Source organism: Pelecanus crispus, chromosome Z (genome assembly GCF_030463565.1).
Source record: "Pelecanus crispus isolate bPelCri1 chromosome Z, bPelCri1.pri, whole genome shotgun sequence".
Lineage (NCBI taxonomy): Eukaryota > Metazoa > Chordata > Aves > Pelecaniformes > Pelecanidae > Pelecanus > Pelecanus crispus.
In genome coordinates, this window is record NC_134676.1 from 31,435,905 (window position 1) to 31,456,759 (window position 20,855).

General features: G+C 43.1%; 1 protein-coding gene across 1 annotated transcript in view; it reads right to left on the bottom strand.

Moving 5' to 3' along the window:
- LOC104024735 (histone-arginine methyltransferase CARM1) overlaps positions 1-19,191 on the bottom strand; it is a 77,727-nt gene extending 58,536 nt beyond the window's left edge. Inside the window, 1 exon segment of the mRNA XM_075726441.1 lies at positions 19,017-19,191. Coding sequence (XP_075582556.1) covers positions 19,017-19,191 — 175 coding nt within the window.
- Positions 19,192-20,855: the final 1,664 nt, after the last annotated feature.

Genomic DNA, 20,855 nt, shown 5'->3' on the forward strand with positions numbered 1-20,855 from the left:
ACAGTCTAGCAGTGCAAAAGGTGTAAGAACTTTTTATTAGGTCAGATTTTGATTACAAGAGTTTTTGCCATTCCAGTCGCATCCTCCCCTTCCCAGGCATCTCTCTTCTTACTAGCCAAGACTTTACAGTGGAAAACAAATATGAAGCACCTCGATTCCAAGCAAGCTCAAAAATGATATGGTAAATAAGAGACAGACAGCATTATTACATCATCTTTTCTCACAAAAGTGTGCCAAGCTCCTCTTCTCTACATGGAAAGACACTCCTTTTCTATGTGTGATTTATGGTATTTACTGTATAAGCTTTGAATTACTATACTTCTGATTAAAAGCTTATAGGTTAAAAAGTTACTGGGTTCACATCAGGAAAAAAGAACACACTATGGAATTTCTTTTTCTTAGACTACTATTAATTCAATGGCAAAAATCCTTCAAGAAACAGACGTAAGCATGTTTAAACCAAATTACAACAGCTAAAAAGAATGTTCCATACAACTTAAAACTAATTTCTTAAATTTATGAAACATAGTGAATAAATGCAATAAAGGCTTGGGAATAAGAGTACATTAAATTAGGAAGAATCATAGAATCATAGAATGCTTTGGGTTGGAAGGGACCTTCAGAGGTCATCTAGCCCAACCCCCCTGCAGTGAGCAGGGACAGCTTTAACTAGATTGGGTTGCTCAGAGCCCCATCCAACCTGACCTTGAATGTTTCCAGGGATGGGGCATCTACAACCTCACTGGGCAACCTGTTCCAGTGTTTCACCACCCTCATTGTAAAAAATTTTTTCCTTCTATCCAGTCTAAATCTATTCTTCTTTAGTTTAAAACCATTACTCCTTGTCCTGTCACAACAGACCTTGCTAAAAAGATTCTCCCCATCTTTCCTATAGGTCCCCTTTAAGTACTGAAAGGCCGCAATAAGGTCTCCCTGCAGCCTTCTCTTCTCTAGGCTGAACAACCCCAACTCTCTCGACCTTTCCTCACAGGAGAGGTGTTCTACCCCTCGGATCATTTTTGTGGCCCGCCTCTGGGCCCGCTCCAACAGGTCCATGTCCTTCTTGTGCTGAGGGCTCCAGAGCTGGACATAGTACTCCAGGTGAGGTCTCACCAGAGCAGAGCAGAGGGGCAGAATCACCTCCGTTGACCTGATGGCCACGCTTCCTTTGATGCAGCCCAGGATACGGTTGGCCTTCTGGGCTGTGCGCGCACATTGCCAGCTCATGTCCAGCTTTTCATCCACCAGTACCCCCGAGTCCTTCTCTGCAGGGCTGCTCTCCATCCCTTCATCCCCCAGCCTGTATTGACATCGGGGGTTGCCCCAACCCAGGTGCAGGACTTTGCACTTGGCCTTGTTGAACCTCATGAGGTTCACACAGGCCAACCTCTCCAGCTTGTCCAGGTCCCTTTGGAAGACATCTTGTCCTTCTGGCATGTCAACTGCACCACTCAGCTTGGTGTTGGCTGCAACTTGCTGAGGGTGCACTCGATCCCACTGTCTGTACCACTGATGAAGACATTAAACAGTACTGGTCCCAGTATGGACCCCTGAGGGACTCCACTTGTCACCGGTCTCCATGTGGACATTGAGCCATTGACCACAACCCTCTGAATGCGACCATCCAAACAATTACTTATCCGTCAAACAGTCCAACCATCAAATCCATATCTCCCCAATTTAGAGAGTAGGATGTTGTGGGGGACTGTGTTGAAGGCTTTACAGAAGTCCAAATAGATGACATCCATAGCTTTTCCCTTGTCCACTGATGCAGTCAATCCATCACAGAAGGCCACTACATTGGTCAGGCAGGACTTGGCCTTGGTGAATCCATGCTGGCTGTCTCGAATCACCTCCCTGTCCTCCATGTGCTTGAGCATAGCTTCTAAGAGGATCTGTTCCCTGATCTTCCCAGGCAAAGAGGTGAGGCTGATAGATCGGTAGTTCCCAGGGTCCTCCTTTCTTCCCTTCTTCCAGTCACCGGGTCTTCACCTGACTGCCATGACTTTTCAAATATTATGGAGAGTGGCTTTGCAACTACATCAGCCAATTCCCTCAGGACTCTGGGATGCATCTCATCAGGTCCTGCAGACTTGTGTACATTGAGGTTCCTCGGGTGGTCTCGAAAAAGGAACAAAGATTGATATGATGATCTCACATACTCGCTTGAAACTGATGCTTCTCTCCTTCACTTTCCCTGATGTTGTTAGATGATTGTACACAGTGGCTGTAGTGTAGTAATACTGTATCATGGCACAATGTGGCTAGTAAGGAGGCAGTTTAACATACAAGTATTGCACTATACCTGCTCTTCTAATAAAAAGAGAGAAAAAGTGTTCTACCTCTTTTATCTATATCAAGAACAACCACACTCAAAATGTCTAAAAAGTTTGCTCTTTCACATAAAGCAAGTAAGGGAAAAAAAGAAAGGTCTTCTGAGATTTAAGCCTTGGAATCTTGCCCAGTTCGCCATTATATTACCTTAACACTTCTCTTGTTCAGAGCTTTAACATTACTATCACTTTATACCAAAATTCCTAAGATACTGTTTTGGTAACAACTGACATGTGAACTGGATGCAACCTTAATAAGGAGTACAAGCCTGAATTCTGTGTAATTTATGCACCAGTGTGTTACTACATGGAGGCCTTGATGCTTTCAAGCTCAAAATAAACAGCTGCCCTGTTAGGTAACAAATGAGTACCATTTTCTTGCAGAAGGAGAGGAAAAAGCCCACAACCACAATCAATTAAAAAAAAAGAATTAATAAATGCAAATTTCAAGAGGAACTATGTATTTCATAGCATTATCTCCTACCTACTTCACAAACAACAAAGCCAAATCATTAGTGTAGTAAGCTGATCTGATTAAATATATTCCTTTAAAATCAATACTTGCTAAATGATTTCTAGACAGAAAAATAACAATTTTTCTGTAATTTATTTAAAATCCTTTCCTTATTCAACATATTAATAACAAAAAAGGAGTTAGCAGTAATCTTTTTAGAAGTAGGAAAGTCTTCCTCCTTTGCTCCTCTTCAAAAGAGATCTTGGTAAGATTTTCCTTGGTAGAAAACCCTGGGATTGAGAGTCTGAAAAGAAATATGACAAAGCCTGGAAATGGGGAAGAGGGGCTTGGATGAACCTAGATAAAAAGAAAACAAAGGAACAAGCTCTGCAAAATTTCACTTTCACAGCTCAGTACTCAATGAAAACTAGAAATGAAATCCTCTTATTGTCTTTCAGGAAATATCGCTAAGCAGTGTTTGTTTACTTGGAAACTAAATCTATCTTGCAGATACCTGTACCTACCCATAGATGCCTTCTACAGAATTGAGCGCTAAATATTTACTTTTGTACTGCTCTTTCTCCAATTAAGATGTTAGGTGAACTATTGAGAACTATTTAAAAAGCATCAAAGTGGTTTCTAAATACTTCCCTGGTACACTTTTCTTGAAACTAACTATTATTTAGCTAAAACGTTTAATCACCAGAAAAGGCATTCACTTCACAGAATGACTTTTTGTAAGTATCAGAACTCTTTCAGGGAATGTAAGATTTAATATTGCTGGTGTTTCCCTCCCAGTTCTTCTCGTCTGGTCCCCCATGACAAAATACTTTTCTTTTAAGATTTTCCTGGCCTTTGTGGTTAAGAGGAAGAAGATGTTTACATTAATTTAATAACCACTGCTAATCAGCTTTAAAACAAAGATAACCTGACACAGTTATCTACTCCTATATGCCTTTCAGTTGTTTTTTTTTATTCCCTACACCTGTATACCATTTTGAAAACAGATCAGCACCTACTGCATGCAGAAGGCTAATGCCAAAAACCAATTTCCAAGCAATTCACATCCTTTAACACCATCTTGTCTTTTGCCATTGATGCAAATACAAAATGAAAGCAAGCCCCACCAATAGTGGGCTTCAAATACGCCTGCTTACTAATCACCTATATCACGCTGTCTGATTCATTACAGCCTTTAAAACACCAAACACAACAAAGAATGTTTACCCCACACAGCTAACTGCAATGTAAACATCCCTCAGTAACAGTTAACCGAAGCTGGTACACTCACACAGCAAAAGACATCTTCCAAAGACACTGACTCAAGTCTGGAAGTTATCTACAGGCAACAGTCTTAATATGTAACCTGACCTTTGAAGGCATAGCTGGTTTTTACCATGCACCTGTCAGGGTGCTGGTCTGTCAGCCTCAAAACAGAGCTCTGCCTTTACCTGCAGTCATGCAGCTTAACGAATAAAACATGTAATCACAAGCAGATCAAGAGTTACCAACTGTAAGAGGTGTAAAAAGAATACTGTGGTACAGAACAATTAGTGCCAATTTTAAAAGAGTACTCCTATTTATTTGGCCAGCCTCAAGAAGATGAAGTGTCATGTTGCAATACCAACAAGAGACTAGAACAAGTTACCTCTTCTAATTACTGGTGTAACTGACACATTCAAGTTTCAAAAAGCATAACTGTTTATGAAAAAAAGCTTGAGATAGGAGGACAAGTTGGTATTTAGAATCATGGGCTGTAATATTTTTCTGATACACAAACCACCTCATCCAAACACCCACCTCTGCCTGTAATCTCACTAGTGATACCTCCTCTAAGTATTAACTGCACCATTTAAAGCCTCATACATGACTAAAACTGGCACCCAGAAGGTGTAAAGAATCTCTGTGACATGGATTCACAATGGTGACGATTTAGGACAACTGCCCTCTTAGTATCCTGAGTGTCTTGGATGTAGTTTGTAAGGCAGTCAGAGCTCAAGCAAATGCTCTGAAATAACCACCATGGGAGTGTGATTTGAGGCACAGAATAGGAAATCTACTTTAATTGTACTGCAGCAATCTTTAGAGAAATCAGATACTTTAAAAAAATAGTATTTATTTAGCTAGATATTAAACTAGAAGTGTTTTGAGTCTGAGAAATTTATTTCTCAATTATACACTAGTATCTCTAAAAGTATTAAAGAGTTTCTTTTCTACTATAAACAGGCACAGTTTCATTAACCTCAAACCAGCAAATACTAATCTCAGACTACTGTGGTAAATCACTGCCTCTTAGAAACACTGCAGCAATAAAGCACTGCACTTTCAGGTAAGATAGGATAAAAAGAATACAATGGCAGTGTATAAGCTACTTCCTTGTACTTCTAAAGGACTCAGAGTAAGAAAATCAAGAATAGCATTTCATAATGCCTCATACTGCTAGTCGTAAATTGATTTCACACTGCTGGTGTCTACTCAGCTTGTTTAATGAGTCAGTGCATCTCTCTCTTTATACAAAAACATCTTGGAGGGGAAGGGCCTGGTGTAAAGTTACAAGATTTACAGAAAGAGAAGGTTACACTCGTTCTCATTTTGCAACTTCTTTTCTTTTCTAATTACAATATATATTTACCTTATTTTTGCTAATTTTATGTCCACGCATCTCTGACAGCATCATTACATTTCAACTATAGTTTTACATAAGTAAGACTTAAAAAGAATACCATGAAATTATCAAGGAAAAGTTGCCATGATACATCACTTTTGACCATTTGCATTTAAATTATAACAAAAAAAATTGATCGAAAAGCACAATATCCTCTGGATTGAAAAAACCAATATACTCAGTAGCAGTATATTTTAAAGAATTGGTGGGTACAGCGCAGCAAAAAATGACAGCACCAATTAATCTGTATCACTTTGAGATACAAGCTTCTTTCATTTTGCACTGAGGACTACACTAACATGTTAAATCTAATGTCTAATGCAAAGCATCATCAAATGTAAATTTAAAAAGTAAAGTTTGTTTCCTGAAAACTTCATCTTCTAATAATGAGAAAGAAAAGGAGGAGAGCAGTAAATTAAGAATCTCTTATCCATGGATAGCTAAAGAAACTAGCCTTCTGTTTACAAGTGACAATTTTAAAATAGGGAAATTAAGAAATTGTAGTCACTGACCAATACATATATAAGATTTGTTACATTTTAATCAACAAGTCAGATGTATTTTATCTTTTTAAGCATAGTGAGAGGGAGCAGGGAAGAAAGAAACAAAAGATGCTGACAAATCTTCAGTCATCACTAACCTTTACTGCCTTACCTCAGTACCTTATAGTTAGCAACGCAGCCTGTAATTTTCAGCCATCTCCTTCTGCTGCTTCGAAACAGCAGAAATGTCTTATTTCATTACTTTATTATATTTTAATTATACCTGATATATTTGCAGTAGTGCTCCCACTTCAGGAATGCTTTTTTTGCTTCACAGATGTTTTTAACATATTATTTGCCAAACATTTAACAGGCAACAGAGTCTTCCTTTCTACTCGGAAACACATAGCCACTGTGCATGGCAAAGTACTAAAGTACTAAAACCAGAACATAGTAACTAATACTAAAGATTGAAGAATTCTAGAGTTGGACAAAAAAATTGGAATGTCTTTGCATTAAATATTCCCTGCATATGTTTGAACCAATTATCATTCTGTCTGCACCAACACTGCCTTGCACTTGTTTTGTATCATGCCATGTTGGAAATCAAATAAGCAGACCTGCCTTTAGGAAAACTAAGTCCCTAATACAGCATTTCTGCTACAGTTTTGGAAGCCACTGCAGGGTCCAGGACATATTTGGAACATTCCGTACGTGTGACAGTGTGAAATGAATGGAAAGCCTCTCTCTAGTGCACACTCTTTAGCTGCCAGAAGAACCTGGCATACAAGCAGCTGGCACTGAAATGATTAGGCCGTCATGACCTCAGTGCAGATGGTTTGCTATCCAGATGTCTATTATTAAACAGTTCCAATTTGTTTTCTGGATAAAAAGAACCTGATCCTACAGACACATGCAGACGTAATGCCACCCATGCTACTTCCAGGAACACTGCCAGCTGAAGTCAATGGCAATTAATCACAGAGGCAAAATTACTAGTACACATTTTTGCAGGATAAGGATTTGTGCCTGGCTCACTCAAAATTATATAGCTAAACATAAATGGATGCAAGATTTTCAAGTTACAATTTCAGATGCGGAGACCTTGATTAATTAATAGATATAATTTAATTTATAGATAGCATGTAAGGTTACTGAAAGGGCAAAATAATTTACATTTAGATTCACTTACCTCAAGATCCAAATATATTTACATACAGCTTCAGTTTCCTCTGCAGATTAAATAAATTAAAATTCACCACAGAAAATTCAAGATAGAACAGGAAAAGATCATAAAACCAACAGAGCTAGCAATGGGACTCCTACTATGCTAACACAAACATGTGCAAGTGTCCTGTGAGAGTAGGGTTATGGCACTACTACTATGTAGAAATCCTTCCATGTATTAAAACACTAATTCAGTCATCTGTAGTACACAGAACAAAGCAGTAGTGGCTTCTGGGGTACAAGTGACAGAATTGCCAAGTCCACTGCACTAAATACATTGCTGAGTACAACTTCTGCCACCTATGAAAACAACTCGGTGATCCCAGTATTCAGTTGCCATTTTGTTACCTTTACAATACGCTGATCCCTTTAATTGGCTTTGGTTGGAGGAAAGAGACAGCCAGGAACTGATCCAGGCTTGCTTGAAGTCAATAAGAACCTTTCCACTAATGCCAGTGGCCTTTAAATAAAACTATCTTGGCATGTATCCACTCATTTTCTCAGTGCATACAATTTAAGTAATTCGGCAAAATAATCCCATGCCCCTACAAACCTTAATAACCTCCCTTCTCTCCCCCAAAATAAACACAGAAATGTAAACCTATTTCAGAGGGCAGTACTTTCTCCTCCTTTAATTAAAAACATATCCTAAACTCAATCTAAATATTTACTGTGGCACTTATTGGCTGCCTCCTAGATGTAAAAAACTTTCTGCTAGTGTCCTCCTCCTTAGCTTTGTGATCTATAAACCAAAGATGATTCTTTCTTTCTTCTCTCATTCATCTCTACGCTCTAATTAGGCTGGGAACTCCTTAAGAAACAACCACTTCTATTATAATATCTGGGCAGCACTGCAAAACATTTAAAAGCAAACATGCACAAGCTTAAGCAGGTGTTTTCACTGATGTATGTTGCCTACCTAGAAAGTGGGGGGGGGGGGGGGGGGGGGGGGAGAAAAATCTTGCATAGTTTTCTATTATACTTATTTCCATCCACACTATATCTTCTTGTCATAACCACTGGATGTTCCAAGTCCTAATCTAGTGCAGATCAAGCTGCAGCAGAAGTAACAAAATTCAAAAGTACTGTTATTCAGCAAGGCCTTTAATGTCTTCTGGTTCATTTAGGATTCTTAATATATTGCTGTGAAAAGAAAATATCCAGCAGTTTAATTTTACTAGCACATATTTAGGCTTTAGAATTTTTACACTCTTTCTTGAAGGCCCTTATTTGAAGTTTAAGTTCAGAAAGAGATGCAGTCATCTTGTAAACTCACTCAAGAAGTCTTTAGACCTTTGCAAACCAACCAAAGAAAATTGTCTGAAATAATTCCTAGAAAGCTGTATTACCAGTAATAATATAAAGGCCATCAAACTGCACCTTAAAACTGCAAGTCAATTAGTACAAGAGAAGGAATTTGTTCAGAGGACAAACACAGCGAAAGGATGATAAGCCCAGGCAAATCATAGAATCATAAAATGGTTTGGGTTGGAGGGGACCATTAAAGGTCATCTAGTCCAACCCCCCTGCAATGACCAGGGACATCATCAACTAGATCAGGTTGCTCAGAGCCCCATCCAACCTGACCTTGAATGTTTCCAGGGATGGGGCATCTACAACCTCACTGGGCAACCTGTTCCAGTGTTTCACCACCCTCACTGTAAAATTGTCTTCCTCCTATCTAATCTGAACCTAACCTCCTTTAGTTTAAAACCATTACTCCTTGTCCTATCACAACAGGCCCTACTAAAAAGTCTGTCCCCGTCTTTCTTATAAGCCCCCTTCAAGTATTGAAAGGCCGCAATAAGGTCTCCCTGCAGCCTTCTCTTCTCTAGGCTGAACAACCCCAACTCTCTCGACCTTTCCTCACAGGAGAGGTGTTCTACCCCTCGGATCATTTTTGTGGCCCGCCTCTGGGCCCGCTCCAACAGGTCCATGTCCTTCTTGTGCTGAGGGCTCCAGAGCTGGACATGGTACTCCAGGTGAGGTCTCACCAGAGCAGAGCAGAGGGGCAGAATCACCTCCGTTGACCTGATGGCCACGCTTCCTTTGATGCAGCCCAGGATACGGTTGGCCTTCTGGGCTGTGCGCGCACATTGCCAGCTCATGTCCAGCTTTTCATCCACCAGTACCCCCGAGTCCTTCTCTGCAGGGCTGCTCTCCATCCCTTCATCCCCCAGCCTGTATTGACATCGGGGGTTGCCCCAACCCAGGTGCAGGACTTTGCACTTGGCCTTGTTGAACCTCATGAGGTTCACACAGGCCAACCTCTCCAGCTTGTCCAGGTCCCTTTGGAAGACATCTTGTCCTTCTGGCATGTCAACTGCACCACTCAGCTTGGTGTTGGCTGCAAACTTGCTGAGGGTGCACTCGATCCCACTGTCTATATCACTGATGAAGACATTAAACAGTACTGGTCCCAATATTGGACACCTGTGGGACACCACTTGTCGCTGACCTCCATCCAGACATTGAGCTGTTGACCATTATTCTCTGGATGTGACCATCCAGCCAATTCTTTATCCACCAAACAGTCCATCCATCAAATCCATACCTCTTCAGTATAGAGAGAAGGCTGTTGGGACTGTGTCAGAGGCCTTACAGAAGGCCGGATAGAAGACATCCATAGCTTTTTGCTTGTCCACTGATGCAGTCAATCCATCACAGAAAGCCACTACGTTGGTCAGGCAAGACTTGGCCTTGGTGAATCCATGCTGGCTGTCTCGAATCACCTCCCTGTCCTCCATGTGCTTGAGCATAGCTTCTAAGAGGATCTGTTCCCTGATCTTCCCAAGCAAAGAGGTGAGGCTGATAGGTCGGTAGTTCCCAGGGTCCTCCTTTCTACTCTTTAAAAAAGAAATGGGTGTAATGTTTCCCTTCTTCCAGTCACTGGGGACTTCACCTGACTGCCATGACTTTTTAAATATTATGGAGAGTGGCTTTGCAACTACATCAGCCAATTCCCTCAGGACTCTGGGATGCATTTTCATCAGGTCCCACAGACTTATGTACATTGAGGTTCTTCAGGTGGTTTTGAACCTGATATTCGCTTACAGTGGGAAGGAATTTGCTCCCACATTCTTTGCCTTGTGGCTCATCCACTTGAGAGGTGTGGGAAGAGAGGTTGCCAGTGAAGACTGAGGCAAAAAAGTTGTTGAGTACCTCAGCCTTCTCCTCGTCTGTTACCAGTCTGCCAGTCATGTTCATCAGGGGGGTACACTTTTTTGACCTTCCCTTCCTGACTGACTTACCTATAGAAGCCCTTCTTATTATTCTTTGTGTCCCTTGCCAAGTGCAGGTCCAGCCACACCTTGGCCTTCCTGACCCCATCCCTACACAACTGGGCAGCATCCCTATACTCTTCCCAGGATATCTGTCCCTGCCGCCACTGCCTGTGCATTTCCTTCTTGCCCTTTAGTTTGATCCGCACGTCTTGACTCATCTGTACCAGTCTCTTGGCCTTCCTTTCCAGATTTCTTACCCGTGGGGATCAAGAGCTCTTGCACTTCATAGAAAGTGTCCTTAAAGATCTGCCAGCTCTGTTCTGCTCCCTTGTCCCTGAGGGGGGTTTCCCAGGGGGTCCTATTGACTACCTCCTTGAACAGATGGAATTTTGCTTTCCTAAAATTGAGGGTCCTGACTTTACTCTTTGCCTGACCCATGTCCCTCAGGACTGTGAACTCCACCAGTGCATGATCACTGCAGCCCAGGCTGCCTCCAATCTTGACATCACCGATTAGCTCACTTGCGTTGGTGACCATCAGGTCCAGTATCACAATCCCTCTGGTAGGGCTGTCTATTACCTGGCTTAATAAGTTACCATCAACGCACTCCAGGAGTCTCCTAGATTGCCTACAGCTTGTCATGCTACTTCTCCAGCAGATGTCGGGGTGGTTGAATATACAGTGGCTTCTCAGCATAAGGCATTAAAGGCAACACTATTTACCATAAACTCAGCTCTAATGCTTCCTGTTCCAGCACCAGTCACTATAAAGCTACTTCAATCCATCTATAGATGGTCTCATCACAGTTTCCAAGCACCTCATGACTTTAAAATATTTAGCTTTACTATATGGCTGATGGCGCCAGAAGTGGTATCACCGCATTTTACAGAAAGATTAGCTGTATTACTAATGAAGATGCTTCATGGAGAACACAGAACTGAATCCAGGTCTCTCAAATCCCATACTTGCATCCATAGCCAGAGCACCACATTTGTTACACAGTACATGCAGTGTGATGGCACAATGTAAGAGCACAACAAGAGTTGTGAGAAAGCAGAAGGAAAACCAAGCAACCAACGAACAAAAGCCCTAAGCCACCATCACCACAAACCAACCAAGCTATCCAGTATACACTGTAGCCTCTTTCAGGCTAGTTATTCAACATCCCAATTCAGTCTTTAATTATCTCTCTATATATTAATCTACATAATCTGCAAAACTTGCACTTCTTGCTTTACTTGCTTGCTCTTTCAGGGTAAAAAAAGGGCCATGACTGATTAGCAAATTACTTACATATTGCAAAAGTTCTGCATGGAAGAAAAAACCTAGTACTTGAGATATAAGAAAAGACCCTTGTGAAATGTAAGTTTAAGAATTTATCTACTCAACTAACCAATGGAATACTTAGTACTATGATATGAAACTGTTAACAGAAAATTTCAGGATTACTGTTTCTAATCATACCTCCTTCAACCACATTGCTATTCCTTCACACAAACTATTCTGCTTCAAGAATTGTCTGACCTGCAATTTCCCCTCAGAATAAAATAAAAAATTTTAAGTGCTTTGTTTATTCCCTCCTGAAATCCTTTATGCTGCCCTAAAGATGTAGAAAGAAGTGGGAAAAGATAACTAAAAGCCTCCATGTCACCTGCATGTCAGAGGTTACATAAATCGTACGTATAAAATATTAACTATGTTGTCTGCTCAAACTTCCTCTAGCAACAGATTTTTCCCCACTAGGAAAATGAAGATTTTCACAGCAGAAAAGGAAATGGTCAATGACATCAGTTCTCCTGTTTGGAACTATTGGCAGTGATTGCCCTCTACCAGCACACTGAGGCTGCTGATGCTAGTACAATCTGTACAATCCATGTGAATGCACAGTATTAGAACATAAGCATTCATACTAGTAATATTTTTTTCACCATATCCAAACCTGATAATTTTGAATTTCAGCTAGTAAGTGATTTATTTTTTTAATCTCCTAATGTATTAGGATTTAAAACTGCTCTCAGTATGGGATAGGAAAAAAAAAATATGCAATGTATTTGATTGCAAGGTACTGCATGGGGGCAACTAAGCAAGGGCCAAGTAAAAGAATGTGGAGTTTCATCTCTTGCGGTTAATGGTTCATATCCAGTCCAGCTCAATAGTGTCTGAAGCTCACTACCACAAATATTTTTTTACCACTGAGTTGGTGGAACTGGACCAGCAGTGATGAATTTTCCAAGCTGTAAAATTCTAATTAGCATCCTTATTCTGGAGCACAAATAGAACACATTCTCCTTGAGTCCAACAATGTTGCATACTTTCCCTTTTATGTAATTTTAAAAAAAGCTAAATATGGCCTATAATACCAGTACTTATTAAGACAAAAGGCAGCAGGGCTTCTCTACAGCTATCATATCCTGTGAGAGTCAATACTCCCTACTGCCCATCCAGCTTGCCTGCAGATTGTCTTCTGCCACAGCTGGGACATGATCAGTATATTCGAAGTCAATATGAATTTTCCATCTGCTTCTGGGGGCACAGAACTACCTCCTGAAGAGTAGGTGACATCTTTAAACAGAAAATATAACATAATTAATAACTTGGGTTTTATTACAATTATTAAAAAATTGTGTATCATTTCTCCTAGGGTTCGAAATTTGGAACTCAGAGAGGCAGCTCTTAAGGAAGATGTGAAAGATCTTAAATATTTAAGTTACAATGTAAAAATGTAGTAAAATACAATAGACTTTCCTTAGGGCTTTCCCATATTGTACCAATTCTTCCAAAATTCATGGCCATCCATAGAAGCTCGTACTTTCTGATCAGCAACAATTAAAAAGTATTAGAAAAACCTTAAGCATAAGTGAAGACACTGTGTGCTGGTTTTGGCTGGGACAGGGTTAATTTTCTTCAGGGAAGCTGATATGAGGCTATGTTATGGATTTGTGCTGAAAACAGTGTTTATAATACAGGGACATTTTTGTTACTGCTGAGCAGTGCTTATACAGAGCCAAGGCCTTTTCTGCTTCTCACACCACCCCACCAGCGAGTAGGCTGGGGGTGCATGAGAAGCTGGGAGGGGACACAGCTGGGGACAGCTGACCCCAACTGACTAAAGCGATATTCCATACCATATGACGCCATGCTCAGCATATAAGCTGCGAGAAGAAGGAAGGGGGGGACGTTCAGAGTGATGGTGTTTGTCTTCTCATGTAACCGTTATGTGTGATGGAGCCCTGCTTTCCTGGTGATGGCTGAACACCTGCCTGCTGATGGCAAGGAGTAAATTAATTCCTTGTTCTGCTTTGCTTGTGTGCGTGTCTTTTGCTTTACCTATTAAACTGTCTTTATCTCAACCCACGAGTGTTCTCACTTTCACGCTTCCAATTCTCTCCCCCATCCCACCAGGGGGGAGTGAGCGAGCAGCTGCATGGAGCTTAGTTGCCGGCTGGGGTTAAACCATGACACACCGTAACAACAATCTAAAAGGATAGCATTTACCCCGCAGTCTTTCCTGTATATGTAATGCCCAAGTTTTTCTTCTTTTTTTGACTTCACATAACACATATAAAAAACAAAACACAAATTTATTAGACTTCCTAATAGTCTTCTTACAACTGTAAACAGATAGAGAGAAAATAATCTGCCAGCATTGCAATTTTTAATGTCTGTCATTTACAACTAACAAGTTTATTGCAGATACTGGAACATGGAAAGTAAGGTGAAAAAAAAAATCAGAATTTCAAAAAAGACTGCTCATTTTTCAAAACAAAAAAAAAGTACTACTTTTCCAGTTTCATCTAGCTGCTGTCCAGGTCCTCTGAAAAAAAGTTTGCAAAGCAGCCTACTTAGGTATTGCTGAGTTTCTTCTACATATGAGTGGAGATAAAAATTACATATTTGCTAGGCTGCTGTTGAATTTTGTCAAAATACCGTTGAATCATAAAAAAATACTCCCCTCTCTCTCTCCCTCACTCCAAACTATGAGGTACAGCCAATAACCCTTTCCTAAAAAGATACTGGGGATTTTGTTTTTCCTAGTAACCTCAGGCAAAACAAATTACTGAGTAAAGAGCTGGTATAATATGCACTTCTACAGAACTTGCACTTTAATGAAGAAATACATGGATGCTGCAGCTGCTAGCTGCCAAGTTCCTGTTCTCAGCCTCAATAGCTCTAAACCTTGTTTCATATTGAAAGCACCAGGACCAAGCACAATGTCATCTACTTCTGTTAGGTAAGGGGGAGTTGGATGTGTTTTGCTCTTTGAAAGCTTAAATCCTGTCTGTGTTTATACACTTGATACTTGTAAGGGACAAAAAAGTACAGTAATAAATCAACAAAAAGAACCCAAACCAATACAAGATTCCAAGGATTTTACAGTATGTTTTTAAAAGTATTCAAGGAAGTTTCTTTTAATTGTCTAAACAGCTGTCAGATGAAGTGGGGAAAAAATACTTCAGAGAAACATTAGCTAATGGTCTTTCAGAGCAACTAAACAAGGATATAACAGAACTGAAGTAGAGCTGCTGTGGTTAGGAGAAATCTCTAAGCGTTGCCAAATTTTGGAGCCTTCAATTAGAACTTCACTAGCCTCAATTTAAGACCACCACCTGTTTACACACCAATTATCACAGGAAAGGGAATCCCAAAGGTCTCCCAGCCCTGCAGAAGCCACCACACTGCTACATTTGCATCTTATGACACTCGGCCATCTGCTCTTAAGCTTCCTTTGATCCAAGTAGTTTGCAGCCCTCAATTTTCTCTTGGTCTCCTGGGAACACTTCCTGGAGTGTTTTCTACCTTCTTCCCAGAAGTTCTCACTTATACCAGAACTTTTGCAATTCTGTTATGATCATTTCATAAACCAGCTATAAATTACATTTTTAATATTCCATCCTCCCAAATCCCATCCTCCTCAAAAATATTTTGGCCCAAGGTTGGAGTTCTCTCAGCAGCAGCAGGCTACCTTTCAAGAGTAGTTTTGCAGACACTCTCATTTCCAAATTAGCGGTGAAGAACTGTCACAGAAAATCAGTAGAACCAGGTGATCATCTATGTTATTGACAACTCCTTTGCTCCATAAGAGGCACCAGTCTCCAGCTCTCCTTGGGTTCACAGCTCACCAGAAACCACTGTCTCCTTGAGGGACACTTCTCTCAGATGGCTGTAGCTCCAGCTCAGCACTGGCCCCACTCCACAGCACTCAGAAGTACACTCACCTGCTGCCTTTGGCACCTGTACTTTAGAAAGTCCAGTGTTTCTTCCCACTCTACATACATTACTACTGCATTGTGGAGATTCTTGCTTTCTCCTGTCCCACAGCTGAAACAGATCCATTGCCTGATAAACCATAACTCTTCATTCTTCCTTGTTTTAACATCCTGTCAGTTTCTGCATCTCTCAGGATCGTAACCAGTTATTCCACTTACGGAGAAATTCTACTGCTTCAGGCTCCTTTCTGGAGAACAGAGTGGTTGTATAGATATTCCTTGACTTCAGACATTGTATTGCCCCAATGTGCATCCACATGAAAGGGAAATGTTAAGGCTTGAGCTGGTGGAATTCTTACCGACAGTGCCAGTAAGGAGCACGAACTCCAGCAGTTGATCAACCACAGCAGAACCTGCTCACACGTTTGCCTTTAAAATCAATCTCAGTACCAGCAACAGACTATATACCACACACTATGCTCTGCACAGTAGTCTACAGTCTTACTTAGCTCTATACTCAATTACCATTATTACATTACAGACAGTAATAGAACAAGTTCAGACAAATACAGCAGTGAAGTATAAAAACTACGGATAAACGGAATGCTGTAATAAGGGTAAGAATGCAGTCTCCCGATGGACAGTCTAATCACAGATCTGCAGTCAGAGTAATTTTTGACCAGACAGTTTGACCTGGGGTATTTTATCACTTTAAAATACACATAAAAAGTGTATGCTTCATTCTCCACAAAAATACTTCCTGACAAATATTCCCTTACCGGTGAAGAAAGCCGATGGTATCCTAAACTAGAACTGGGTTTTTTTTTGTGTGTGTTTTGGTGTTGGTTTTGGGGTTTTTGGTTGGTTTTTTTTTTAATAATCAGAAAAGAAACAGCAACTCCCCTTCAAGATGTGTTTAAAGAACCATATTAACTACAACCAAATTATTTTTTCTAACCATACCCAATACATAGCTTTGGGACACATATTCAGGTAGAAAGTTTGAAAAGAAAGTAATTTTCATCACTTCAGTGTGAAGTATGGAGAAAAAAAGAAAGAAGTCGACACTTCAAATTATGCCAATTTCTTTTATTGCTTAAATAACCTGCATCTTACCACCACCACCAAAAGGAACCACAGTGTGATCATTTCTAATCAAGATTTCTAAGAAAGGTTTTTCTTTTCACAGCAAAACTGTCCAGCCTAGGTAAGACAACATAAGTAATAGTAAGATAATTGTAAAGAGCAGATATTAATGCTAGAAAAACACAGTACATGGGCAGTATGAATAATAGGGTATGTCATCTAGCTGTCTGCAGACTTTTTCTCTCACCTAATACACAAAGTATTCAGGCATCAAGTTACTGAACTCCCAGATATGACTAAAAAGATTGGTGTTACGCATTTGGTCTGATAGGGCACAGCTTGAACATCTTCATGTGAAAGGAAAAAGATGAAAGAAGATGGCCTGCACCTCAAAACAGGTTTGCAAAGTTCCCCTCTCTTAGCCACAATACACAGATGCCCACTGATGCACCCTCATCCAAAACTTACCAGACAGGTCTTTAGTACTACACTCCAGTATTGTTTGGCATAAAAAAAAAGATATATATGCCCTATATCTTCAAAGTTTTCAGTTGTGTCCCATGTGAGCCCTTCCAATAAAAAAAAAAAACCAAACCAAAAAAACCCCACCAACTGATAACTTTGAATTTCACTCTGCTTCCAGCAGGTCTTTCATTCACATGCATGCAAGAACAAGCGTGTAGGAAATCAAAGACCAAGAGAACAGTAACTACAGACCAGTCTTCAAATTAATACAACGCAAGACAGAAGCATGTCTCAACTGTGATTAGTGTTGATCTAATCACAGGTTTTGCCACTCACGCTTTTTTAAATGACATGTCAAATGATAGCACAAGCAAATATCCAGTATCAACGAGCATACAAACTGATTTATTTACCCTGCTGACTGAAAAACAAACATGACTGTAATCCATCTATTCCAGCAATCCTTTCAAAAGTTACTGAGATCACTTTTGAAAAATCAAAGCCACAACAAGTATTGTGTGTCTAGATCTGCTCAGGATTGGTCTCATATACACCCAACTCACTGAGAGCATTTCTAATTACTTCCTATATATACAGCAATTTCAGGTTTTTTTCAGTCTTCCCACCACCCAGATCCAAGAAGTTTGTTTTATTTCAAAATGTCAGCTCTGCTACTACCCCGTAAAGACATAAATCCAAAACAATGATTGCTTTCGAGAAAGTCAGTAAACTGTGTGCATGCAGACATCACCTGTGCATCTTAAGACTGGCTCCGCTACTTGTAGATAGGCTGAGAGAATTACTTCAGGGCTAACTGCTGCCCTTCTGGACCGGTTTGGATTCTCCCAGCAGCACAATGCATCCCGAGACACCGCAGTGTTCCGCTGCCCTCTCAGCACAGCTGCCCAACTGGCAGCAGCAGAAGAAAAACAAACGCAGTTCTGTTCATACAACTACTGAGCGGCTCCTTTACCTCCTTCCCTTTCCAGTTCCGTCATTTTGTCTCTTCCATTTGGCTCCGCAGGAAGCAATGAAGACCTTGTCCTTCAGATAAGGGGGAAAGACCTCTTCTGACCATCCCTGGCTGAAGTTACAAACCCAACAATGCTCAAGAACAGAGAGGAAAACCGTCCCTGACGTGCCAGTTTGCACCTTTGCCCGGTAAGGCAACTTCTTGTTGCCGAGAGGCAGTTTGCCACCGACAAGCTTGCCACAACAGCAGGGAAAGCTGTACACGGGGCCGCGCTTTGCAGGGCCACGCAGACCAGACCTGTTCCCGCTAGCTGCGTGCGTGACACTCGTCTGGAGTTCAAGCTGGCTCCTCACCATGAGTTTATTAATATTTCGTTCCCATGTCCACCCCAGCGCACGGCAAGCCCGAGGAAAGCACCGAGAACAGCCACCTGCTCCAAGAGCTGAACTCACCCCGGCGGGGCCAGGCCGGCCGCTGCCGGGGCAGGTGCCGGGGCCCCCGCCGACCCACGGCGGGAGAGACGCGGCCCCATCGCCCCCAGCCCGCACAGCGCCCGCGCCGCACCCCAGCCGTTAACGGCCGCTAACGGCCCGGGACGCGCCGCCCGGCCGCGGCCGCCACCTGGCCGCGAGGGAGCCGGCGGCGCTGACGGAAGGCGGCGGCCGCCCCCCGCACCGCGCCGGCGTCGCCTTCGGCGCTGACAGCCCCGCGGCCCACGGGGCCTCTCCCCCCGTCCCCCGAGCCGTCAACGAGAAGAAGCGCCCGGCCCCCTCCAGGGCCAGCCGCTTCCCGGCGGAGGGGGAAAGCGGGGGCCGCCCTGGGCGGCGAAGTCGGTGTCCCCCTGCGAGGAGGGAGCCGAGGGGGCGGCCGGCTGCGGCGCGGTGGGGCTCGGTACTTAACCGTCTGTCACAGTCACGTCCGCGTCCTCCTCTCCCGGCTGCACCTCCAGCTGCAGGGCTCTCTGGCTGGGGCTGGCGAGCTGCAGCCCCGCCGGCAGCTCCTCCCTGGCGAGGAGCAGCTTCACGCCGCACCGCAGCAGCTGCTGCTGCTGTGCGTGCGGAGACGGAGCGGCCATGATCCCGCCACCCCCCTCTGCCAACAGCGGCTGCCGCCCGACGAGTCGGGCTCCGGCGGCGCTGCTGCCGCTGCCGCCTCCTCCTGCCAGCCCAGCGGAAGGCGCCTACGGCGGAGGGAGAGCCGCTGAGGAGGCTTCGCCGGCAGACCACTTCCACGGCTCAGACGCCTCCCGCGGCATCTGCACCGCTGCCTCACCCCCGCTTCCACAGAGCTCCCCAGCCCCTCAACCGCGCCCGAGCACGGCAAGCGGGGCTGGGGGCGGCGGGCAGCGACACCTCCCGGCCGCAGCGGCGCCTCCCTGCCGGCCGCGGCCGTGGCGCAGCCCCGCTGCCGGGCGTGCACCGGGCGCCCGCCGGCCTCCCTGTCGCTGCCGCGCTGGGAGGGCAGCGGGGCAGGCGCGGCGGGGAGGCGGTGGCACCGTGACGCCGTGACACCGTGACGCCCTCCCTCCTCCGGCCGCCGCCCCTGCTGACCGGCGGCGGCGGCTGGCGGAGAGCCCGGGGCCCTGACGCAGCCGGTGGGAAAGGCCGTGCGCGTGTGTTTACGGGCAGCTCTCGTGTTGGCATCGGGACTAGAACTTTGTAGCAGTGATTTAAGGAGAGGGTTCACTGAACACCGGGTAATTTGCCTTTTCCCTTCCTGGTGTTTCCCCCTCCACTTTATTTGCTAAGAGCATAAGGATGTAACTGCAATATTGAGCTGTAAGCGCGCTGTTTTGCTATAAGAGTTCTCCCTGGTGGTTTTGTTTGGTTTGGTTACTTGGTTTTTGTTGGGGTTGACGGGGGTTTTTTGTTTCCCCCCCCCCCCCGGTAAAAGGGAAAAAACCCCCAAAACCCTGCTGGTTACTTTTGTTTGTATGCCTCCATGTCAAAGAGACACTGTGAAGGTTAATTAATGAATATTTGAGAAGTGCTCTGAGTTTAAAAGTGCTGTATAAAGTTTAAATGGGCCTCAGCTCATTGAGTTTCCAGACATTACTGTAATATGTATGTCAGTAATGTTCTCTGGACCCAAATGGTGACTTGGGCTGTTCTGTCTAGCTGGCTGGAAAGGAAGTGAATGTACTCACCCCAACTGTTAAAAGACTATCGTCTTGTACAAAGAGATGATCTCCCAAGTACACAGAGACTTGTTCCTCTCAGCCGCTTAAGCCACAGAATGTGCTGAAGCGGCACACATGTTGCTAAGCCTGTGTGTGCACTAATGAGCACGGTGTTTTGTCTATAAAGACAGCACAATTCTGTTACTGCAATGGCGCAGTTCTCTGCCTTGATTTAATTACCCCTTCTGAGAACAAAAATGAGGTATCGCCTCTTGATTCTTCTAAGAAGGAATTTGATGAGGAATTTATTTACCTCTGTAGGAAGGAGGAATAAGACAGTCTGTCCATGCTATCAGGTGTGTGTGCATAGCTCACTGCATGCAGTAAATGCTTTGGCACTCAGCTGGATTGCTTATACCCAAACCCAACTCCACAGCCACTTAACTGACCTCTATGCCAAAGAATGGGGATTTCTGGGCTGTCATATTCATATTGCAGTGAAAGGTTGAATAAATACAAGTAAGGCATGACTGCCTTTGTTGAGCCTGGAAGAAAGTATCTATAGGTAGCTGAAATATTAGGGCAAGTGCCAGACTAAGAGTTGTAGAAGTCCAGTGGAT